Source organism: Aulonocara sp. 'chitande type north' Nkhata Bay, linkage group LG13, assembly GCF_057382095.1.
Source record: "Aulonocara sp. 'chitande type north' Nkhata Bay isolate Kocher_YH1m ecotype deep benthic linkage group LG13, A_spYH_male_GT1.1, whole genome shotgun sequence".
Taxonomy (NCBI): domain Eukaryota; kingdom Metazoa; phylum Chordata; class Actinopteri; order Cichliformes; family Cichlidae; genus Aulonocara; species Aulonocara sp. 'chitande type north' Nkhata Bay.
The window spans coordinates 24,946,768-24,971,581 of record NC_141356.1 but is presented as its reverse complement, the minus strand read 5'-3'; the positions used below and the strand labels follow the sequence as shown (position 1 = coordinate 24,971,581).

General features: G+C 39.3%; 1 protein-coding gene across 16 annotated transcripts in view; it reads left to right on the top strand.

The window, feature by feature from the left end:
* The window catches only part of kcnma1a (potassium large conductance calcium-activated channel, subfamily M, alpha member 1a), a 150,921-nt gene that overhangs the window by 18,492 nt on the left and 107,615 nt on the right, over positions 1–24,814 (top strand). For all 16 annotated transcript variants that reach the window (XM_086259360.1, XM_086259351.1, XM_086259357.1 and 13 more), the window contains exon 2: positions 23,489–23,656. In XM_086259360.1, the coding sequence (XP_086115486.1) occupies positions 23,489–23,656 (168 nt within the window). The remainder of the gene's footprint in view (positions 1–23,488; positions 23,657–24,814) is intronic.

Genomic DNA, 24,814 nt, shown 5'->3' with positions numbered 1-24,814 from the left:
GAAAAAAAAAGAAAACAAATAGGATAAAATCTAACTTGAATTGCTATAAAGTTGCTCATCCACCAGATGTGGAAGCTGTTACTCCAAAAATCGAACATAAAATGTAATTTTTTTTTAATGTAATCTTAATATTAATGATAACAATAGCTTCAAAATACAGGCAGGCTACTTGTAGGCATCATGGCAGTGATCTTATATAAATACTGTCTGCTTGAATTATGGCAGTACAGTTGTCTGACCTAGTTTTAACCTCCTGGCTGTGACCTCTTGGTTGTAAGTTCAATAAGGAGCATGGGCCATTTGCTGTGACACAGTGAAAGTGAGAACCCTGCTATGTTATAGGCCTTACAGCAGAACAGCATTCATAGATATAAATATAAAACTACATGTACTGCAAGATGTATTTGCTGTTTGTCAGCAGGATTATGTAAAAACTGCCACACAGAATCCAAGAATTCATGATACTCAATGGCACAAGGGAGACAATCTTTCCATGGATCTGATTGCCTCATTTAGTCTTCTGGGACAGGACATTGTTCTTGGTGAGGAATGACCTGTACAAGCTGAAGAAAGGGAAAGTCACAGAGTTATGGAAATGAATTAGAAGGACCAGGGCAGGATCAAGCCTGGGCCACTTGCAGTGAGGGCTCTACCACGTGAACCACAGGGCTGCCTAATGACCTTCCAGTTTGAAAAGTTATTAGAATTGTTTCCATATGCCAAAAAGTAACAGAAGTCTAGATTCAGATTTAGTTTTACAGGCACTTAAAAGCAGCTAAATGGGCTTTGGGAATTGAAAGTGGAAGAAAAATCAAGGCAATTAAATTCTTCCAGCCATTTGGTCCTTTAAAGTTTCTCCTTTCTGCGTCAGCAATGTTCTTAGCCAAATTGCATTTTCATTTGTTGTTGTTGTTTGTTTCATCTTTCCAATTACTGCTGTGGATTGATGCTTTCTGTCCTCTGTGTTAGGAAAGCAAAACAAAACAGAAGCACTGGGAACTCCCTCTTTTAAAGGTAGCTCTCGTTTATTGTAGCAGAAATCATTAAATATGAGAAAAAGTAATCCAAATGGCATCTTTTTTTGATTTTGTTGATATACTGTTGTAGTATTCTATTTTATTTTTTTAATAGAAATGACATAAATATGGGATAATGTGTGTTACCACATGGATCTTAATTATTAGGGCATTTCCTATTGGTTAGAGGTTATATAAAGAATATGTGTTATCTCTACTAAAGCACTATGGTGTGTAAGCTCCTACAACATAACGTTTATGTAGTGCCACTACAAATACTGCATCGAGTGGTTTCCACTGAGCTCCTGCACGCCTTCCTATGGGACGCATATAATACAGCTGAGGTGCTACAGGTGGAAACACTCATGAATAATGGAGACGCCGATGTGTTGTGCATTTTTTGTGTGGACACAGGTAGTGTTGCTGCATTATTGATGGGGCTGAGACTTACCTGGAGGTAGCGTTCTTTACCCTGATATTCATAAATCAATAGCAACAAAAGGCCTCAGGGTGTTTTTCACAATAAAGCATTGGCCTTTTGTGAATGACGAGGAAAAAAAACACATTTGCTGTACAGAGGAAAAAGAAGGAAGCATAGGCCTAGCCTGTAATGTCTGCGGTTGTATGTGTTCTCCTTTGTCACGTGACTAATTTTCTTTCTAGCTTCGTGGCTAGAGTGCAGATGAGGAAATGGCCTTGAGGCCATTAGGTTGACACGCTGCAGGAAATGATCTGAAAGACCCAGGCGTTCTGATAATGACCATGTGATCAGTGACATCTCCTGGAACTACCCAGCAAAACTTGGCCCTAATCCTGCTTTAATAGTAAACAACAGCTGTAAGGCTCAAGTATGCTCCGATTAAGAGGCAAAAGAAATGACTTCAATCTTGCTGGAAATCCTTTCAAATAGGTCCTCCTTTTATAAATTAAGCCTTCAGAGATGATCCAGAGATAATTCTGATATGAGAATTGTGTTTGAAAAAGGGAGGAAAAAAAGGTCTATCAAGTGTGCCTTTTACTTATATACTAATATAATGGGACATTGAGGTTATGCAGAGGCATTTATCCATGCACATACTCTGAAATGCACATTAACACTTGACAAACTGAGAAAAGCCGGCGGTGTATGTTTCTTTCCTTTTGCGTAATGTTTTTACAGGCATATTGGGCTCTTCTTGGTCTATCATCGTTGAACAGGGTTTAAAATAGATACGGGTATTTGAAGGCAGCTTAGCTGCAACTGCAACACGTGATTGAATTAGAGTGCTGTCAGTTGGGTCCATTATTGAGGTCCCTGGGATGTGCAGCGTCTTTGCTAAGAGTCTCTCTTGTTACGGTGCTTTTCCTGGAGCATTTATGGTGCCCCGTGATGATCGACGGGAAGATGCTACCGCTAAACGTTTATTTAGTTTGCGGCCACAAATCTCAGTGGAAATGTTACCACTAATGGGTTTGTTGAATTGCAAATATGGCATAATAGTGCACAAAATATTATTTGCTTGATCATGCTGTGGGAAAAGCTAGCGAAGTTAACTTGACTGACAGGATGAAAGCTGCTGCTGAAACACTGAAAGAGTGAATGACAGAGCATGCAAAGCCTGTGATAGGTTAATATTGGCTGCGATGACCACGTATGACCACATTAAAGCTTAGTATGAATTAGGGCAACCTTATGTTACCCCAGCACAGCACTCTCGTTGTCATTGACATTTCCTTGAGACTTGGCTGCTGTTTGTGACATTAGGCCACACAGGAGAATATATGTCTTGTAAAGCCTAGGCAGCGAGGACTGAGTGTTTACCAAGGTTGCACTTGGGCTATTTTTTACTGTTCACCAAGCTAAAAATAAAGTGATGGTATTTTAGTATTTTGCCACCTGCACTAAGAGAGCATGCTTCCTTTGCATTGCACCTTTTAATGTGGAAATAAGAATTTAAAATGTGTAAGCTTTACTCTTTCAGTTATGGTTAAAAGTATGAAATGTTATGAAAGAAATGTTGCTTTTTTCACCTGGAATCTTGACTTTTTTAACAAATATTGTAAAAAGACGTTCGATATTCCTGTGCTAATATTAGTGTCAAGCTATTGGTCCCACTTTTGGCTCAGGTTTTGTGTTACTGTGAAATGAAATTTTCTGCCAAAACTGTTAGACTGTATATAAAAGATGGCTCTGAAGCCAATGCAACCCCCTGCTGGACATTTGAACAGCCAGAAGGAGGTCTTCCAAAAAAAGTCTGGAGATGGCTGCAGTCACCACGTGGTGTGGTGGCATATGGCTGCCCCTCCCCCAGCCTGGTTCTGCTAAAGGTTCCTTCCTGTTAAAATGGAGTTTTTCCTTCCCACTGTTGCCATGTTGTCTAAATGCTGGGGTTTTCTTTCTAATTTTGTTAAATTATAATACAAAGCCTCTTGGGGTGACTGTTATAAATATATAAATGTATATAAACAAATTTCAGTTACATTATTTTTCACATTTTATATATGACCTCCATTAACACTTAGGCTTTTATTGTAAATTACAGTCAAATAAAAAGTAGTATTATAGTTAAGCAGGGTACACTTTAAACTTAGCCTGACAAAACTGAAAAGAGTGGGCAGTGGGTTTTTTTCTCCATACACGTGAAAACACACATAAAAATCTCAAGCATAGTCAAGAGCATACCAAACTAACAACGTAGCAACCTAACCCCAAATGTATAGAAGTGCTGGCTGATCAGAAGTCACCAAACAGTGACACAGCGCACAGTCTGACTTATTTTGGTCTCCATCAAATGCAGAAGCAGAGTTTCTGATAAATTTTCACCTGGAAGCAGTTTTTTCTAAAGCGCCAACTTTCAGTGATTTAAATTGCAGACAAAAGGCCAAAACACACAGAAAAAGCTAAGTTTACCAAACTGCCAGTTTACATGTAGACAGGATCTCAGTTAGATCTCCATTGGATTGTGATGTCCAGTTTCAAACATGATAAGTGGCTTTTTGTATAGTTAAAATGAGCATGTATCTTTCATACCTGCTAATTTCTCGATTTCAGTCCCAAATCATAAAACTGTAGATTGGATTACCCAGGGACTGTTGGATAAACACTGTGAACACGTTGACCATACAACCGAAGCTATGCATTTTTGTGCAAACCATAATTTGATAATAACAGGATTAATGCTGTTCTCCGACTATTGCATGTCAATTCCTTGACCAGATTACTTTAAGGCTAAAATTGGAGCAAAGATAATCTTATCAAAAGGCCCTACGGTGCATTACTTATAAGCCTTTCCATTTATGGCATTGCAGTGTTAGATCTAATTTCTGTCAGTGCTTTGATTCTGAGAGCACATAAAGCAAACTAAATCACGGCGTGAACTGAATAGCTATAAACAGAAACGTGGTCAGCAGTGTAAAAATAATTAATATATTCCTGTAACAACAAAACTAAACATCTTGCCTTAAGGTGGCCTGCAAATGCACAAACAACACAGGTGCCTTATTTTCCTTCGCTTCCCACTGTTCATGACACGCAATAGTTCTGACCGTCAAGCGAATGTGAATAAAGAAATAATGTAAACGGTGGACTAACTGAGCCTTGAACATCGAAACTAATTCTGCAGATCAGCAAATCAATGCTGACATGTTTCACAACGGTGAAACCAAGAAATATGAATGAACTCAAAAAAGAATCAGCTGCTTATTATAAACACCACTGCCTGTCTTATGATTAAGATGCACACCAGTGTTTATATCTACTTCTCAGACAGTTGAATTATCACTTCTCTGATTACGCCACACAATCCTTTATTGACACTGGTCAAATCTCTCCCACTGGCGTCTTGCATCACACCTCCTATCTGTCTTTCGCTCTCAGCCTGGCTCTGTGTCTTTTTCTCCCTGTTCTCTGCTTCTGTCCCTCTCTCTACCCCCCGCTCCAAACCTCCCCTTCCCACGCACTCTGTCTCACACACCTACTGTCTGCCTGCCAGGTCTCTGTTGCTTAGCGACAAGCAGCGAGCGCTGGACTGCTCTTATGAGAGCGACGTTTGTCCATCATGATCTCATCCTTCCCTGTGCCGGCCGCACGTACGCCGGACCTTCTTTAAAGAGTTGAAGCGGTTTTCGGTGAAAAGAAAACTGTGGCAGAAGTGCATTTAAATCTAAGCATGCGTTTGAGGTTTTTGTGCTTGTACTGAAGCAATTGATAAAATGACTTTTAAAATGTCATTGATTAAATTTGCGTAGTTTATTGGAAAATGAATGCAGTGGCTTGGAAGAGGCTGAGATACTTATTGAGGCAATAATGAAAAAATACTGCAGTTGGAGCTGATGTTGGGATAAATTGTGACTTACAAATTAAATCACTAAGTGTATTTATTCAGCAATCAAACTTATTCCCATATCAGCTATTAAGTTTTGTAGACTTTCACTGTAGCATGTGGTACTCTAGATCAAATCTGAATTATGTAATTTCCTCATAATATTAACAATTTGAATCAAGTGTTTCCCAAACACAGTGGAAGTTGTAACTGAATTTATTGGTGTATTACTGACATCTACTGCTGTACCAAAAACCTCCTTGCAGTTGCTTTGGTCACTAGCAGCTGTCATACATATTTTGCATGTAAAATATGAACTTCTGCAAACACTTGCCCTCTACTTTCTGAGCAAAAAATGCAAAAAGAGCAAACCAGAAACTGAGAACTTTTGCCTTCGTAGTGAAAATGATACCGTTTGTTTGCATGAGCGAGGTACAGCTTTTAATTCTAAGGTGAATGCTCTCCATTTCAGACTTGTGTCTGTGTACTTCTGCTTTGTTAGCAGTTGACAAGTGTTTGCAGACAAGTTGGAGTCTTCCATGTAAATTATGGGCAACCGTGGCAAGCTCATAAAGCACTCGCAAGATGGTTTTTGGAGAAACACTCTCCTTGTCTCTCCTCTGGGGCTAATCTCCGCACATATATACAATTTTTGATATGTGATCATCAAAGTGTTGAGTCTCTAACGACACATGTGATACAACACTGTTCTACAACAGCCCCAAACAATGCATTAATGTGCAAAGCAAATGCCTGATATCAGTCAGTTTGCTAGCTAGCACTGATAATATCGACCAAGTTGTTAAAAATTACTTGGTGGCCTCTTCCTTTCCATTACTTGCCACTGCAGATGAAAAAAAAAACCATACCGCATTTCATACTCAGCTTTAGACAGCATCATCTCAGTACTCACAGTAATCTGCGTGTAGCAGAATTAGGCAAACCAGTGAAATCAAAATAGCATGTGTAAGTGGAGAAGTCTCAAAGAAATGTGATACTTCTGCATGAAGTTTCCCAGTGAGTCTGCCTTCAGGTAATTGCCTTCACTCTCCCATGTTGGACTTGTTTGGCTGTAATGAGTCATTGGCTTTGAATTAAACCTTTTTTTGAATCTCGTTTTGGTCAGTCTTCTGTTCTGGGTTATCAGTTGCCACCACACTGTATGTTGTAATCTAAAGCTGTCTTTGAACATGCTTCAACCACTGCTACACCCCTCCTTACACGTCCTTGCTGCTTTTCATGTTTCCAGGCTGTGAATTTCTCTGTTACTTCATTCCTTTTGATTAGTCCTTTGGGGCCTTGCGGCTTTTATGTTGACAAATGAGCCCAGTGCTGAGGACTAAAAAGTACTTACAACAGTATTGATTAACACTGGCTATTAGCCAGTGGAAGGGGAAACAAAGACGTTCTTACAGTAAACCATAAGATGATATCCAGAGCGGGTTAAATAAATGCGCTAAGGCTGAAGATTAGCGATGCGGATTTACTCACTACTGCGTTTGAAGAGAAGCTCACAGGCTTGAGGTCACTTCACTTTGACGGGCACTCTAAGTTATCAAAACCTGAAGCTGTCTTCTCTATAACATAATGCACAATGTGTCCTTCACATAAACTGTTTGCATAGTTCTCTACTTGCTAGAAGAGACTATAGGTGCTTTAATTGCTATGTGTATTGGACATTCTATTTTAAAAGTGACCACCTTTATTAAACACTGACTCTCTCATTCCCCCTTATTGGGCGTATTGTTGCTTCACTATAAATTAAAACCCCCTGTCATGCAAATGTAACCGCAACACATTTTATGTCACTCTCAGTGACTTGTCCTTGGTTTTAAAAGTGCTGCAGTGATCAAGTGCAGACTGTGTGGACAGTGAAGGAGAGCTGATTCAGTCTTCACATCATCCCCTGTGAAAGCTGTTGCCAACTCTCCTTCTAACGCACCCTGACACATTTTCATTTTTGTGCTGAATTTTCCGTGTTGTTTATTCGAGCTTAACAGTGCAGCCTGTACCAAGCCTGCAAGGGTCAAATTGCTGAGTCTGGGGAGGTGGTTCTCTCCACCCCTACATGCACCAACCACCCCCACATCGCAGCACCATCACAGGGAATGCCTCTGTCGACCTCAGGCGAAAGGCAATCCCGCAACACTTTCTGTCAGCTACTCAAATCGCAAACCTGTTCTAACAACAATGGCGCTAACAGGAACGGACAGATCACAGTGGAAACCAAACCCCAATGCCCGTCTTACACTGAGCACAAACAAATGTAGTTGGGCTTGGGCACATAGTGGTTCCTCTAAGCTCTGTGTGCCTTGTCTGTGGATGTTTGATTTGATTGCGAAAATCCTTTGATTTGGTAAAGTTGGTCACCACGCAGTCGGAGCTAGACCGAGCAAGAGTGCCTCAGTCCTCCCCGGCAGCATGCTTTACACTTGACATCACATGGAGGCTTAATGCTGTGCAATGCATTCCAGCGTTCCTCCAAAGGCACTGACCTTTCTTATAAACGCACAGATTGGTTTGCCGTGCTGCCATCTTGCGTAATTACACTGATTCTCTGTAGGCTTAAGAATGTGTACACAAACTTGATGCAGTGTTTCATCCAGGCTTCGTCTCTCCTTAATGGATCTTGTTAGCTAAGGTCAAAGTCCTCTCTGTGTGAGGTCACAGTAAAGAAACGCAATCTTCCCCGTGGAACACATCGGGGGGCCTTGGTGTTGGCTGATAAGAGCGCACAAGCCATACCAATCTGCGCCATGTCCTCTCCCCAATTCCTTTTCCTAACTTCAGGCGTAAAACATGCAAATTCTGTATGAAAGAAGCTGATTTCTTTTCCCCAGTGGGAGGCGTGAGATCTAAATTTAAAATGATTAAATGAGCCTAGAGTAAGAAAATCATTTGCACTTCCATTTGTTAGCCTCTGAGCTGTTCTCAAATCAAGGTCACGGCTCTGAATCATTAGGCTCAGATGACTGCCTTTTTTACTGCCTTCAACAAGAACACTTCCCAGATAACATTGTTGACCTCTATATTATGCAATACAGTTTATGGACCTGATCAAACACTTTTCTTTTAGAAATCAGAAGACAAACAAGCTCATCTTTGTTTAGTGCTTCGCATTAGACAAGGAATCAAACAAGTAAATAAACAGATTAAATTTCAAACCTTTACTTCTTTTGCTGCTGTTCCACATCCGATGCATACCTACACCTCATCTTTAAAAAAACAAACAAAAAAAATCATATAGACGCGTGCACTCACTGGCATTAGTGAAAGATTTTAAGGTATTATTGCATCAGGATAAGATAAAGATACGGAGATCTGTCTCTCAAGTAAAGAGAGCCTAATCTTCTTGGTTTATTCTGACTTTTCTTAAGCTGGTGGAGGGGAAAAGTGAGTATAGAAGATGAGAAAGTGAAAAGAAATTAGGAGGAATTGGAAGGAAATGTGAATAGACAGGATAGACAAGGAGAGATGACACTGAGAATAGATATGGGGGGAATAGAAAGAAATGGGTACATGTGATTATACCTTTTAAAGGGTCTTTTTACGTGGCTGTTAGAGTGGAGAGGACAAAAATGCACAAATAGGGGGTAACGAGTGTGAAAATGTTGACGGGAGCAGTAAAAGCGGTGGCTTGACATGTTAAATGTGATAATGCATCAGAGAGGAACATATTATTAGGGATAACTTGAGCGGGTGCTATCCAAAAACCTGTTTTAACGTTTGAAGTTGATTTTGTAATCGAGTGAATCATAGCTTATCGAGGACATGCTGTTGCATATATGCAAATCTGCTTGCTGGGTGTGCTGAGAGACCGTGTTCGTACTTAGTCATTCATATCGTATGCATAGACTGCAGGACTCCCACCATGCAGCCTTTCCTGCTCACTTGTTGTTCTGTAGTTACACATTTTCTGGAATGACTAGTTCTTTAAATATCAGAGTTTTTTTTTAATCTCTTGTCGGCTTAAGCCAAAAACAAACGACAAGATAAACACCGAAGCTGTTTAATGCTTTGTCAACAGTGATTGATTGATCCAGCTGATTCAAAAAGTACACTGTTCCTGTTTGCTGATTTAAAAAAATGTGTATGTGTGTGTGTGTGAGTGAAGGTTGGTGTCCAAAAAGGTTGGATCGCTGTGTGTTTCCATTTAAGGATGCTTTGAATACTGACACATTTGGACTGCAGGCAGGTCCGTTTAGCACTCGTCCTCTTCTGCAGCAGTACAAACAAACAATATGTTTAGCATTGCCTTGTCAAATCAGTGAAAGTCATACACAAACTTGCATTGCTCCAAAACGAATATAGGCATCAGCCTTAATTCAGAGTCAGCCTTAACTAAGCCTTTGCATGTGTCCTTCCACTAATAATGCATCCTTTATACCATCAGGGATGCTGACTTTTAAACTGTGCAAATATAAGAAGGCAGATGTTTCCCCGCCTCTTACGTACCGAGGACCAGGCACCCATATTTCAAAGGAAGAATTTCAGATATGGATTGGTTAGACCAAAGAACACTTTCCCATTTCCTCTCAGTTCTATCTTAAACCTTTTGATCGAGAAAGTAACGGCATTTGTTTATGTTCCTGCCTGGTGGAGGTTCAACTTGAATTTCTGGATGTAGCAAAGATCCTCGTAATATTTTCAGTCTTTCCCCTTGTGTACGGAGATTTCAACAGATTCTCTGGATTTTTAAATCAGATTATGTTTCAAAAGTGACGAAATGCCAAACTTCTTTGTATTTTTCAGCTGAGAAACATTTCTTTGGAAAATGTACCCATGCGATCTTTCACAGAAATCCTGATCTTACTTGCTTAAGGGAGGCCCTCTGGGATGCTCTTTAAACCCAATCATGCTTCTAATTAACCTAATTAGTTGTGAAACATTTAACTTTTTTTCCTTTCACCATGAAACAAGTTTCTTGTTGAAATTCAATAAGCAAAGAAAATATCAGAACTTTTTGCTATTTACTGTTAAGTATTTGGTTTAAATGATTTTCAAATCACATTTTATTTTGATTTAATTACTTTATCACAAACTACAACTACAAACTGTTAAAAAGAGAAAAGAGTGAGAGGTTGGCGGCCTGTTGTTTCCTGCCTTGTTTGCTTTCAACACTGAACGTCACTGCTTAGCACTACATACCAATCTGCTGCTAAAAGATTAATCTGCCAGTCATATCTGGATGTTGGTCTTTATAGAGCCGAGCCATTGATCAGTGCAGGTTAGACAGCAGGGAGCCAATTAGGGCAACAGCTACCATTTTGATTGTTTTCCGCTCCTGGGAAACACCTAAGCGGCCTGTTCTGCTCGGGATAATGGGGCCCCGATTTCATCTGTCTGTTGAACGCTGAGTCACTTATTGACAGAGAGCGAGCCGTCTGTCTGTATTTAGGGAGAAAGCTCGTTAAAGTGTTCCGAGGGCAATAAGAGATCAGGGCTACGACAGGTGGTGGCTGTTTGATAAGGCTGCTGTTGTACTGCTGTGTCTGTTGTTGTTCTCTGCACTGTTGAGTTCAGGTCTGACAGGTGTGGAAGAAACACAACTCTTACTTTCAGTTTAACAGGTTTCAGAAAACATTTACGTAGTACTTTGAAGCTGAAGTTACACAAGGAAGTACAAATTTAAACTCTCAAATGATCAAATACTGCAAAAAATGCCGGTCTGAATCTGTTTAGTACATGTAATTAATACATGGATATAACATACAATAGATAATAGTAAACAGCCTCCTTTAAAAAAATAAAAAAATAATTTAACTGTCTTTTACTATTCTGTAAACGCCATGCCTGACTTGCTAATTAGTGAGTCTATTAAAGACACAACACAGTGTGGATACTGTAATTCATGTGTGCCTAAAAACTAAAGAAAAAACCCTCCAACATCACTGTAATTAAATTGCTTTGGTAAGTGATTAGTTTGAGGTAATCTACCAATAAAATGCATTAAAGCTGAATGACTAGAATACAGGTTTAGACAGGAGAGTGTTTTTACTGAGTCTTTGATTTTGTTTGCTTGTTTTTAACGAGGAAGGAAAATTCATTTTCCTTGCATTTTTTTAGTAAACATTGCCTGTACAGCATGTAATGCTTTTCAGACCCAGTAAAAAAATGTTATAGTCTTTAGGAATCGTTAACTAGTAGGTTTATACCTTTATTAATGATGATAAAATTAAAAACTGGCCTCGGTTGTGTGACACAGTTATTGTGTGGTGTGCGCCTTAGTTTGCTGTGAGCTCACTTCAGGCTCTGACACAGGTTACAAACTAGGAGAAACACTATTACCTCTTGATTCATAGGTGTGGTAAGCGACGTCGACACAGACTGTGGTCCAGATGAAACAGAAATCAGTCGTTGGCCTGAGCATACATACACACACACACATAGGCAAGCAAAAATGTCCATCGCCCTTGAACGAGCGAAAGTCCAGATTCTGAGAGCAATAATAGAAAACAGAGTGAACCTTCACAGAGTGGCAGCACAGATATAGGTTGGAGGTTTTAAGCGGCAAGAGCATCACAAGGACAGTGTCATTTCAAGTAAGGGTCACAGTAGCGTTTAATGCAGAGAATATAGTATAAGACTACGGCGGGCCACGAGTGCCAAAATGAATACTTTGTTAAATATTTAATTAAATCTGTCAATAATTAATGAAGATTTGAAATTGATAAAAAAATGTATTAAATGTTATACATGAAATAAATTTAAATTTAATTTAATTATTTCCAAGTGTAATTAATTAATGACACAGTTAATTATTTAATGAAGTAATTATTTAAGGAATGTTGACACTCTACATAGGACAGAAAGTTTCTATTTCAAAAATGTGGACTATATGGGAACATGTAGATGTCTAAATGAGAGTAGTTATTATAGTTGTCATTATGTTTTTCGTTACCATTTTTTAAATTTAGTTTCCAGAGCAGCTTTTCTCACTGAGTTTTGTTTTGATTTTTTTAATATTTTGTTGTTGGTTTTTCTTTTTCCTTTTACTAAAAATAGGTGCATTGTGTTTTTCCCTGAACAGTATCATTTTTTTAAAGTTTATATTATTTATATTTTTTACTTTTATTTTGTTACAATGTTTTGGGTTGTTTTCCACATCCAGTTTATTCCGTGCACTTCATTCCTCTTGTGTTTCACTTACTGGAAAAACTAATCTGAAACAGCCTGGAAAAATCAAGTCCGCATCCCAAACAAGAGCACAGCAGGTCGATTTAACATTTCTTTTTGGTTAACTATAATAACCTCAGTCTAAGTGCTTTTAGGACCTGTTTTTGGCCATGTTTTGTTGGGCTTTTCTTCTATTCACTGCTTGTAAATTCATTCAGGCACACTCGTGGGCTGCAGTACAAAATGTCAGAATTTAGCCTCAGGTCATTTCTTCACTGATGGCTGTAGTATGATAAAAGCTGATGTCACTCAAGCATGTTTTCTTATTTATTTATTTTTATTCCACCTACTTTTAGGTTAAGCTTAAAATGCTATGTAACCAAATCTGGGAAATTATTGTGGGTTACTGTCTGGCCCACAAACATGTTTTGGTTGTGGTGTTTCTTACATGTCCACAATGTAAGAAAATAAAAATAAAAATCCAGATGCGTAACTCTGCAGTAACCACTGTCTTTTAATTTTCAGCATTCACACTGAATGGATTGTTAAATTGACCAGGAAATAAAAAAGTGTTTCCATTCAGATCTAATTTGCACTGAAAACGAGAATGTGAGCATGTGTGGATCGCCATAGTAACAAGCCATCATCAGATTGATGATTTAAAAGAAAGAAAATATAGATGATAGCCTGAGCCTGCTGAGAATCAAATGACCAATTATTGCAAGGCCACAGCATGTGGAGGAGAATTTGTGGTTGTCTGTAATGATTTTACATTTGTGGTGTGTTTTCTCCCTGCACAGTAATTTGTTAAATTTGCACACCTCCGTCTAGATCTAAGTTATTATGCTTTCTCACATTCTGACATGATCTGAAGTCGCGGGGTAATGGAGTGGAGGCAAAGCTCTGCAGATGAGGCGACAAGCTTTTTGTGGGAGGCTGACAGCTTGATTGACAGTTTCTCGCCTTGTTTAGGTTGAATTAAGGTTCGCAGACGAGAGCAGAGGTGACTGATGGGTGCAAATTCCAGTGATGTAATCTCAGCCTTCTACTTGGTTTAGAGTAATGGAAAGTGCAAAGAAAATTATTGTATTGATTTTTAGGGTCTGAAACTGCTGTAATACCATTTATTGCCCAGACACACCGAAAACTAAATGAAACCAGCAGTTAGTGGTATTTGTTTTGTTGTCCTGACTGAAAAAGGCTCTTTTTTTTTTTTTTTGTTACTGCCAAACAACTTCACCTTAAGGAGACACAGCAGGCATTTGTTAATTTTCTCTGCTCTGTAGCAGATCAAATGGGGAAAAATCCCCAACTTTCATTCAGGGTATTTTATTATATACCCTACAACTTTAGTATGCCCTCATTTAAGCCACTGGCCTTCTATTATCCGCTGACATTAAGATGATAAAACTCAAAGATGTTACGGATGACAAGTGCTGACCTTTCAGTCTTGCAATTTACTGCATCATCTATTTTTATCCTGGACCACTGGGGCTTAAAATGTTGTATCAATGGGAGAGGTGCAGTACAGTATTATGAATCGACCGGACTGTACATTCAAGATATTTCTTTCTGTCAGCCTCCCTCCAGTTATAAGGCAGCGCTAATGTGAATGTGTCTTTATTCTGTCTTCTGCTGTATGAACAGAGGGACATTTTAGTCAGCATCAGCTGCCATCAGATCATATATTCATGTCTTATCATTTTTCTCTAGCTAGCTGAAGAGACGTTACAATCGGGACAAAGAAAATGTGCACTTGAACAGCAGCCATTAGTAGGACTGAGTTCATGCCCTGTTGTGCAGATGGGCATGCTGTCCATCAGAGATGCAGAGAGATGTAAACCGTTTGGCTTGTCTTCCTGTTTTGCCGATATTGTGGATGTTATTTATATAGTTCAGTGTCTACAAATCGTCTAATCCTTCTCTGGCCTGCAGTGCTCAGGCACAGAGGGGCAGCACAGGGCTAATGTGCTTCTGGAGATGGACAAACTTCTCAGCGGCACTGATGGTATTTTGTTGATTGATCACACTGTGATGACGTATTTGAAAGTGTCTGCATAGTTTGGAGTTTTGACTCACAGCATTGTCCTGATTTATGAAAAGCTTATGATTTTTTTTCTTTTTCTTTATGAACCTAAACCCTTGAGCTTCAAATTTCAACAAAAACATTGCTCTTTTCTATAAATTTTCACATTTAATGCTTTACACAATGTAGAAAAAATTATAATGTATATTATTGTTTTTTGATTAAGATGAATTACAGTTGTTTTCTTCCATTCCTGAACAGAAAAATGAATTTTAGTGTCTGAACATCCTGCTTCATTAAGTTGTGAGTTTTGAGTTCAGTTTGTTGATTCAAATTTGGACATAAAAAAGAGAATTCTGATTATTTGCCTAATAAATTATAATATAATTTGTCTTACTTTAGTTTTAAAAAAGTTTTTTTGTTTTTGTTTAGAAGTTTCTAAAGTATTTTCTTGTTTTTATGACAGGTGGTTTAATAAATGTATTAAGCTCTGAATAAATATTTATCCTATATTTAGTGCTTTGGTTCTCTTGACTTTGCCCCATGTTTTCATTGCTAAGGCACTTTTAAAGTACACTTCTGCTGTTTCTGTCTAGTTGCTAGTAGACTTTTCTCAGCTGGAATCTGGAACTTGACACTTTTTAGATGCAAATAAATCAGAATCAAAATACTGTAATAAGGAAAATTATGTGTCACAGTTGCTCCAAGACAGTAAAAACAGTAGCTGAGTAAACTAACTAAATTATAAATGTACAAAATCTAACAAATGATTGAAATTGATTGAAATAACCCACATCAATGTTATCATTTTATTATTAGCTATAACCGCTAGCCGTTACCTTAAGACATAGGTGTCAAACTCTGGCCCGTGGGCCAAATTTGGCCCGCAGCCTAATTACATTTGGCCCGCGAAGCCATACCAAATTACTATTAGAGCTGGCCTACTGGTATTATACAGCTAATATATATATTGTTTAGTATTAAGCTTTGCTTGTTCCATATTCAGTTTTTCAGCTAAACTTGTTTGAGTCCATAAGAAAAGATTCATTCTTATATCTGGAGGAAGATTATTTTTTTTCGATAAATATTAATGTTAGCCCGCGACTTTGTTCCATTTTGAATTTTGGCCCACTGTGTATTTGAATTTGACACCCCTGCCTTAAGATAACAGATAGCTAATGTGGCTATCAGCTAAGGCTAACTACTAATAATTAAGCACCTAAAGTTAATGTGGCTCTGGCCAGATTTACATTCATGATAATTCCTTATTACTTTAATGGTTTTAAGACAGGAGCTTTTCTGACCTCTTGAAATTCAGCGCTATGAATGTGAAATATTACTGCATCCTCTTAGTGAGAGCAGGGACTGTGTGTCAGCTGAAAAGCGAGGCACTGCTGGTATTCATATTGTCGCAAATGAGTATCTAATCCAATAGTGACTTTTAGTATCGATTAGTATCTGAGTGGGAATTTCTTTTTGACAACAACAGATAGGATATTTGTGCTGCCCATGGCTGGGAAATTAATCAGATATTATTTTCAATTTCAATCTTTGCTTCCGGGGATTGTAAAAGCAAGATCTTGAGAAACCCATTGTGCCACTCTCTTTCATAATACTCTTGATACATCTTGTGTTAGGCCCCATAAAGTCACTTTCCTCCAGGCAGATTTAGTACAGAACATATACATATTTGTAATTTTTTGGGGGCATAATCTACAAATATGGGCACCATCCAGATTTTATTCCAGTCCGTACCTGAATTAAACACGTTAGCATAACAAGCCCTCAGCCTATCATTTAAAATCAGAACTTTGTGAACTTCTTTCTCTGCGCTTTGCAATAACGGATCTGGGTTCTCAAGGGGCAACTATGAAATAAATACATTTATTTGATCATAAAAACCAACTGGGACAATAACTGAGCTCATTTCTTTGTTGCAGAGATTTGCATATCACTCGGTAATAGCCAGTCTGTAACATTTGGCCTCCATAGTTCTATATGATTCAGTAGGCGTGGTTTTTACACAGGAATAGCTTTTCTCCTCACGGTGTTATCATATCCAGCCTTGCACCTGTCTATGTGGGCTTTTAAACTGGTTTCTAAGGAGAGTGTGTGTTCTTCCTCCGTGTTCCCTTCTGCTATGACCCAGTGTAGGGCTGTAACCCAGGGACACTGGGTAACTGTACCGGCATTTAAATAGCAAACAGGGGGAACGAAGCATGTTATGAGATTCACTAGTTTCTCATCTCCCAGGGTGAGGCTATAAATAGCCTCTCACAGTGGAATAGAGTTTTCCCCAGCAATGCGAATGAAAGCCAGAGGAACAGCTGCGTTAAAGCCAAGTCCGGTTAGATCAGCCGAGTCAGACGGGCATGGTCCTCTCTCTCTTTCTCTCTCCGTTGTCTATTCTTTCTGTCTTTTCCTCTGTCTCTTGTTCTCTCACTCTCACTTACCATTTCTCTTGCTCCTAATCTGTGCCGCTGTCTGTCTTTCAGCTACTTGTTTACCCCCCTTGTCTTTCAGTATCTTTGTCTCTCTGTCGCTGTCCTCTCCTTCTCTGTCAGTCGTGTGTTTGCTCAGTTTTCCTGTCTCTCTTGATGTCTTTTAATTTCTGTCTCTGTCATTATCTCTGCTCCTCTCGCTTTATTGTTCTGGCATTCTATCTCTCTGCCTCCCTCCGAGTCTTTGTTTGACTCAGTGTCCTCTTTTACCCCACAGTCCCTGTGTTTTTGTCCCCGTCCTGTAGACTTCTCACTGTCAGTTCCTCTCTTTGTCTTCCTTCCTTCCTGTGTCATATTTTTTTTCGTGTTCTGCCACTCTCTTGCTCATTATTACCAGCCCTCCCCTGTGTACTCTGTTAATTGGTACAGTCCTAATATTAACAATGTTCATCTATTTTTGGAAAGAAGATTCTTGAAGTAGGTGAACTACATATATTTTAGGCCTTAACGTGACTCATACTAATGCTTCTGAAGTTCATTTGCAAATGCTTTTATGCACTGATGCAATACTAAAATTAATAATGTTGATTTATCTAAAAGACTGTAACGCAAACTGTAATGTGATTGGTTGGCATATTCGATACCAATTATGTTTATTTCTGCATGCCGTAACCACTGACACACCATCATCAATTTGAGGCACCAAATTGAAATACCCACTCAAAATGAGTGAAATAATGCCGGGATTCCAATATACAGTCGCCGACCAGTTTGTTAGGTGCCCCTGTTTGACTGCTTGTTAACAGAAATGCCAAAACATCCAATCGTCTGGCAACAGCACGAGTTCATTCAGGCATTTAGATATGCTCAAGATAATCTGCGCAAGTTCAAACCAAGAATCAAAATGCTGACTTTGAACATGGCGTGGTTGACCAGGCTGGTCTGAATGTTTCAGAAATTGGTGATCTGCTGGGATCTTCCCGCACAACCATCTCCGCGATTTAAAGAGAATAGCCTAAAAAAAGAAATAAATCCTGGGAGCGGTGGTTCTCTGGGCAGTAATGCCTTGTTGATGTCAGAGGAGAACGTCGGACTGCTTTGAGGTGATAAGAAGACGACAGCAACTCAAATGAATACTTTTTATAACAATAGTATGCAGAAGAGCATCTTCACCGAACCTTGAAGCAGATTGGGCTACAGTAGCAGAAAACCATACTAGGTGCCATTCCTGTCAGTTAAGAACAGGAAACTGAGGCTAAAGTTCACATAGGCTCTGCACAGGGTTGCAAAAATGTTACAATAAGTTACAACACTTGTGGTTCCAGAAGTGTTTTTGTTTTTTTTGTTACAGCGATGGTCAGGGGTGGTAATGGCAAGGACAGGGTTAATGCTCCAGCAACCTCTGTTTAAGCAGATGTTTACAGTGTGTTGCCTATGTGTCATGTGACAGCTCACTGTAGAAGCTTGAATTGTTTAATTTGCACCAGGAGGGAATTATTACATTTCATATATGCCTGTGGGGAACTGAATAATAACACCTGTTAATAAGATGAACTGAAAACAATAAAATGTAATATGATATATATATATATTATATATATTATATACATCATGTTTCTGACCACCAGGTGAGCATTAGCATCCAACCATATATTTTTTGTTTAAGTCTTTGCTTTTTTCATTATTATTATAATATTTACTTTTTTTGTCCTTTGTGGACTTTGGTTGTAAACACATTTACTGACTCCTGCGGCTCCCTCTCTGAATCCCTCTCTCTCTCTCTCTCTCTCTGTCTGCCTGTCTCGCCCTGTTTGACATCACAGATGTGTTTATATATAGCCAGCAGATGGATTCTCCCATAACAGTCTGCTTCACTGGCTTTCTGTGCGTGAGCTTAGCCCACCGCCGGCCGCTCAAATAAGCTAGAAGAAATTCTTTGTTTACATTATGTCTCCTGATCTGCCTAGCCTTTAGTTCGTGACTACATCCATTATTCATGTATTCTCATTCACCGTAAACGCACTCGTATGCATAGAGAGAATGCTAAACGTCAGTGCTGCTCAATATGCTATCGCTGTTCAGTGTGCAATACAGGGAGTGCAGAATTATTAGGCAAATGACTATTTTGTCCACATCATCCTCTTCATGCATGTTGTCTTACTCCAAGCTGTATAGGCTCGAAAGCCTACTACCAATTAAGCATATTAGGTGATGTGCATCTCCGTAATGAGAAGGGGTGTGGTCTAATGACATCAACACCCTATATCAGGTGTGCATAATTATTAGGCAACTTCCTTTCCTTTGGCAAAATGGGTCAAAAGAAGGACTTGACAGGCTCAGAAAAGTCAAAAATAGTGAGATATCTTGCAGAGGGATGCAGCAGTCTCAAAATTGCAAAGCTTCTGAAGCGTGATCATCGAACAATCAAGCGTTTCATTCAAAATAGTCAACAGGGTCGCAAGAAGCGTGTGGAAAAACCAAGGCGCAAAATAACTGCCCATGAACTGAGAAAAGTCAAGCGTGCAGCTGCCAAGATGCCACTTGCCACCAGTTTGGCCATATTTCAGAGCTGCAACATCACTGGAGTGCCCAAAAGCACAAGGTGTGCAATACTCAGAGACATGGCCAAGGTAAGAAAGGCTGAAAGACGACCACCACTGAACAAGACACACAAGCTGAAACGTCAAGACTGGGCCAAGAAATATCTCAAGACTGGTTTTTCTAAGGTTTTATGGACTGATGAAATGAGAGTGAGTCTTGATGGGCCAGGTGGATGGGCCCGTGGCTGGATTGGTAAAGGGCAGAGAGCTCCAGTCCGACTCAGACGCCAGCAAGGTGGATGTGGAGTACTGGTTTGGGCTGGTATCATCAAAGATGAGCTTGTGGGGCCTTTTCGGGTTGAGGATGGAGTCAAGCTCAACTCCCAGTCCTACTGCCAGTTTCTGGAAGACACCTTCTTCAAGCAGTGGTACAGGAAGAAGTCTGCATCCTTCAAGAAAAACATGATTTTCATGCAGGACAATGCTCCATCACACGCGTCCAAGTACTCCACAGCGTGGCTGGCAAGAAAGGGTATAAAAGAAGAAAAACTAATGACATGGCCCCCTTGTTCACCTGATCTGAACCCCATTGAGAACCTGTGGTCCATCATCAAATGTGAGATTTACAAGGAGGGAAAACAGTACACCTCTCTGAACAGTGTCTGGGAGGCTGTGGTTGCTGCTGCACGCAATGTTGATGGTGAACAGATCAAAACACTGACAGAATCCATGGATGGCAGGCTTTTGAGTGTCCTTGCAAAGAAAGGTGGCTATATTGGTCGCTGATTTGTTTTTGTTTTGTTTTTGAATGTCAGAAATGTATATTTGTGAATGTGGAGATGTTATATTGGTGTCACTGGTAAAAATAAGTAATTGAAATGGGTATATATTTGTTTTTTGTTAAGTTGCCTAATAATTATGCACAGTAATAGTCACCTGCACACACAGATATCCCCCTAAAATAGCTAAAACTAAAAACTACTTCCAAAAACATTCAGCTTTGATATTAATGAGTTTTTTGGGTTCATTGAGAACATGGTTGTTGTTCAATAATAAAATTATTCCTCAAAAATACAACTTGCCTAATAATTCTGCACTCCCTGTAATGAGAACTACTGTCCTGTGATTAAACTGGCATCCATGGAGGTCTTCACATAATATATTATTGAAAAAACAAAATAGTAGCAGTTATTTTGTAACAAGATGGAAATCCTTGTTTCATTTGAAATGAAATCATTGTAAAGTAAATGTAATGTGCAGTTTGTATTTTGTATGAAATGTAATTCATGAAGATAAAGCCACAACTGTGACCAAACAGATGACTGCAGGGATTTTTAACATGCTTAAAATAAATAAAACAAAAAAAAACAGCAACACTGCAAATGGCAAAGAGAGCCAGAAACAAGCGATGTGACATTTGCACGACACACTGTAGTCCTGGTGTGATGTGCTGTGCTCCTGCTGTGGTATAATTGTGCAGCATGTGAGGTTTTGGGGTTCTTCTGGGTGAGAAGTAACTGGTGGGCATAGACTAACACACACCCTGTCTGGAGTGCTATCAAGTGTCAGTCAGAGTGAAATCGTAGACATCCCTGTGGATGGTGACATGTGTATGTGCATGTATACAAATTTTCCTGGGTCTTTGCCGCATGCTGGCAATGCAATAAAGTGAGTGGATGAGTGGGAGTGGGAGAAATTCAGTTAGATGTAAGTATTTAACTGTTTGCAGTGTGACATATCCGGTAAGCTCTTATACAATAAAGTTTCATGGTGGGAGCTTGAACTTTATAAAACGTTGATAACTTTTTCAGATATCTTGGTTACGGTGTGATTAGTGGAGGACTTAAGGAGGAAAGAGAATGGGATGAGACGGGGTAGTAGCCCCTGCACATGCTACAGTAACCTTAAATACCACTGGTATGCTAACAAATGGGTGAATAAGAAACCGTTGCAATGGGTTTTGTTGAACCACTGTGTTTAAGAATGCATTGTAATATTAATTTATTTTAATTACTTTTAAGAAAGTGAACAACAAAACAGCAATAGCACCTCTTGTGTTGAACAAAAATATTGAACGCAGGCTGGTGAAGTGGACGATAATTATCTATTAGAACAAACACAGCACTTAACTTTGAACCAGGCTATATCTGTCTCAGGTCAATGCCTCATTCACTTTTTCTGCCAAATAAAATGCCTGAACCGGCTGTTATTTATTTAAATGATATTAAGCTAAAGTTTCTAAATGTTAAATGTGCTTGATAGCAGCCTGTCGGAAATACTGAATTCTTGTGGTGCTCAAAAGCAAAGCTGAATGCTTCACGTCACTTTCACGATAGGTACTTCAAAAGTTTGTGAGTCTCCAAACGCTGAGTCATTTAATGAGCATACAAACCATAACTAACCGAATTACCCACTGGAGTACTGCGAGGCCCAACGGCAGAGCTGGATAATAATCTTATGACTAAGGCAGGCTTTTTTAGGGTCAGTTTATTGGCATTGTTATGGGTTAGAATGAAATTAGGAAAATGGCAGCTGTGTCCATGCCATATCATTATCAAATATAATCCAATTTAACCAGACAATCCTCTTGAAATGGACAGAGCACTCTCTTGGGCTCATCTGCTCTTTAGCCCTGCAGAAATACTCAAGTTGCAGTCTGGTTTGTTTTCGTATCACATGTGGGTGTGCATCGGTCACCCCAGTGGTCAGCTGGCTTTTGGTTGCATGTCTTTATTGCTTCATAAAGTTCTAGGAATTATGATGTGTTGGATTTTAAAAACAAGAATAAACTCACTGTAAACACTTATAGTTTTCACTCGTCACCATTTTTGAATTTCATGGGGTCATCACAACAAACGTCCCACACTTACACAACAGGGACACTAATTTTACTTTGTTGACATAGCACATAATCTGCTCTGATGGCTACTTGTCAGATGTCACTGTGAGAAGGGACATGTAAAATGTTTTCCTAGTGCTACATGTGCACTATGAGGCTGTTCCCACAGAGTGGACCGATGCCACATAATCCAGGGGCTTTAAAGTTATTTCAATTCCAGGCATTCTCTATGGACTCCATTTATTATGCTTGAATATAGGTTTTTTTTTCTTTGAGGAAGACAAAAGTGGAGGAAATCCACTTGCTTCATTTTCTGGCAGAAGGACAAGGTAGCAGAGTGCTTACTTGTATCAAATCAGGAATGAGCGAATTTCTAGAGAGGAACAGCTGCATGCAGCGACTGTGCCAAACAAAGCATGTCAATGAAGTGCCATGCAACTCTGCTCACTCAGCCAGACACGAGAAGGCACATTAAAAGGGCTGCATGAGAACAACAGTTTACCCCGAGGAACAATTATGCCATATGCGCAATAAAATTAGAGTGGCCTCATACACATCTTGTTATTTGACTTGAACACACATATTCACCATTAATAGTAGCAGATGGATGCTATGATGGCGTGATGGGTGCAGTGACACCCTTTTTTTTTGTCCTAAAGAAATGTGTAGTTTTTTAAGGGTATACATAAGTTCAGAAACTTATACTACGTACAGTACATGCTCTCCATCTCCTACAGTCTTTTAACATGGCTGCTCTTTTGCAAACTTTCCTTGATATATATTATAGAAATAGTTCACCAAGATGTGTTTGAAAAGTGGGAAGCCATGCGGGCTGTTAAGTGTGCCATCATTTTAGATCCACAACAACCAGTTTGAAAGTTTTTATCAGGTTTTTTTATTTTTTATTTTTATTTTTTTAGAACTGTTAAGTTGCAGTATCCCCAGAAGTATTTTAGGCTCATGCAGGTATACGGTGAGTAACCCGAAGTTCTGCCACTCAGAAGGAACATGAACATGATGCTGCCAGGATGCATAGGCATTAAATGGGAAGTGTGGAAATAATGGATTATGACAAATTGCCTTACTGTGGGGGATAACGTATAATTTGTTGTTGTTAAACAAACTGACTTATCTGCTTATAATCAACAATGTGTTCCTGTCGGTTTCCTTAATTTGCCTACTCAGATTTCGTTTCCGTTTTTTTTCTAGGAGGCTCAGAAGGTGAACAACCCCGCCAACAATCAGGCAGCCGACAGAGCACCAAAGGGCCCTGATGAGAAGGAGGAGGCGCCAGCCAATGAAGTGGGATGGATGACTTCAGTCAAAGACTGGGCCGGTGTCATGATCTCCGCTCAGACACTCACTGGCAGAGTTCTTGTAAGTTTTCGCTTTTCTGATGGGGATGAACATGTCAGATACCAAACCCAGACACACATACATCAGGTCTTTTTTGACATTAATCGTTTGGCCCAGCCACCGTTAACTAAGTGCAACAGTTTGGTCTTTCCTCTGGCAAAAGGACTGCACATAGTGTTCACAATCAAGTTGGCTTTTGGATAAATCCACTGCACAATCCACTGTCGTGTACACGTTTCCTCACCTTATTTATACAAGTCCCACTGGAGACATACTGTAGGGCAATTCATTTTATCCTAGCAGAGGCTAGTTGAACATCAGTTGGCTATTTGGCTGGCACTGTCCGGCCTTTTTTGTGCTACAGTGTCCTTTCTGTGGCCCACTGCAGCTCACTCTGCTATATGAGTTTGCATTTATTTTTGTGTGTGGGTGTGCATGTACATACTTAGATGCATATGAGGAAGATTTGTTAATGTTTGTTAACAATGAACTATGAAGTAAACAAACTCCTTGTCCTGTGTTGCTTTTAGTCGCCTTTTTCACCCTCAGAATTTCATTGTTTAGATATTACAAGTTTCCATAGTTTGGCACAGAATTAGCTGGTCTGTGTAGTGAGGTATCTGTTAAGTTGGATACATATCCTAAAGGATGTCAAATTCTCTTTCTGTTTCTCCTGTTGTTTGATTTTTACTATGACAAAGCTTTAGAGAAACAGCTTTTAATTTTTAAAAAGAAAAAAAAAAAGTCTTTCCACCAGCACAGTTGCTGATGTGTTCTCCCTATAAGCATACCCATATGTCCTCCACACACAGTCTAATGTCTGAGCACAGAGAGTTAACTATGAGCAGCATGCTACCTCTGTTACCTTTTAGACTGGCTGAGTTATGGAAAGACTTCACAGCACTTGATTAAAATTGAGGCCCATTTAAGTGTTGGGCAACATAGTGTATACACGGTGCTTAGACTATTTATTAGTCCACCATCTGGTGTAAGGTTTATGCCACAGCTGCCCTAAATTAACAGTACTGGTTATGACCAAAAATCAATTTCAATTATATATATATATATATATTAAATTCAGCTACAGAAATAGGAGCAAATTATGTGTTTTTTGCACAGACTGCTAGCAAAATGTCTAAAGATATAATTTAAAATTGATTCTTTGCTAAGTTGTCTTTC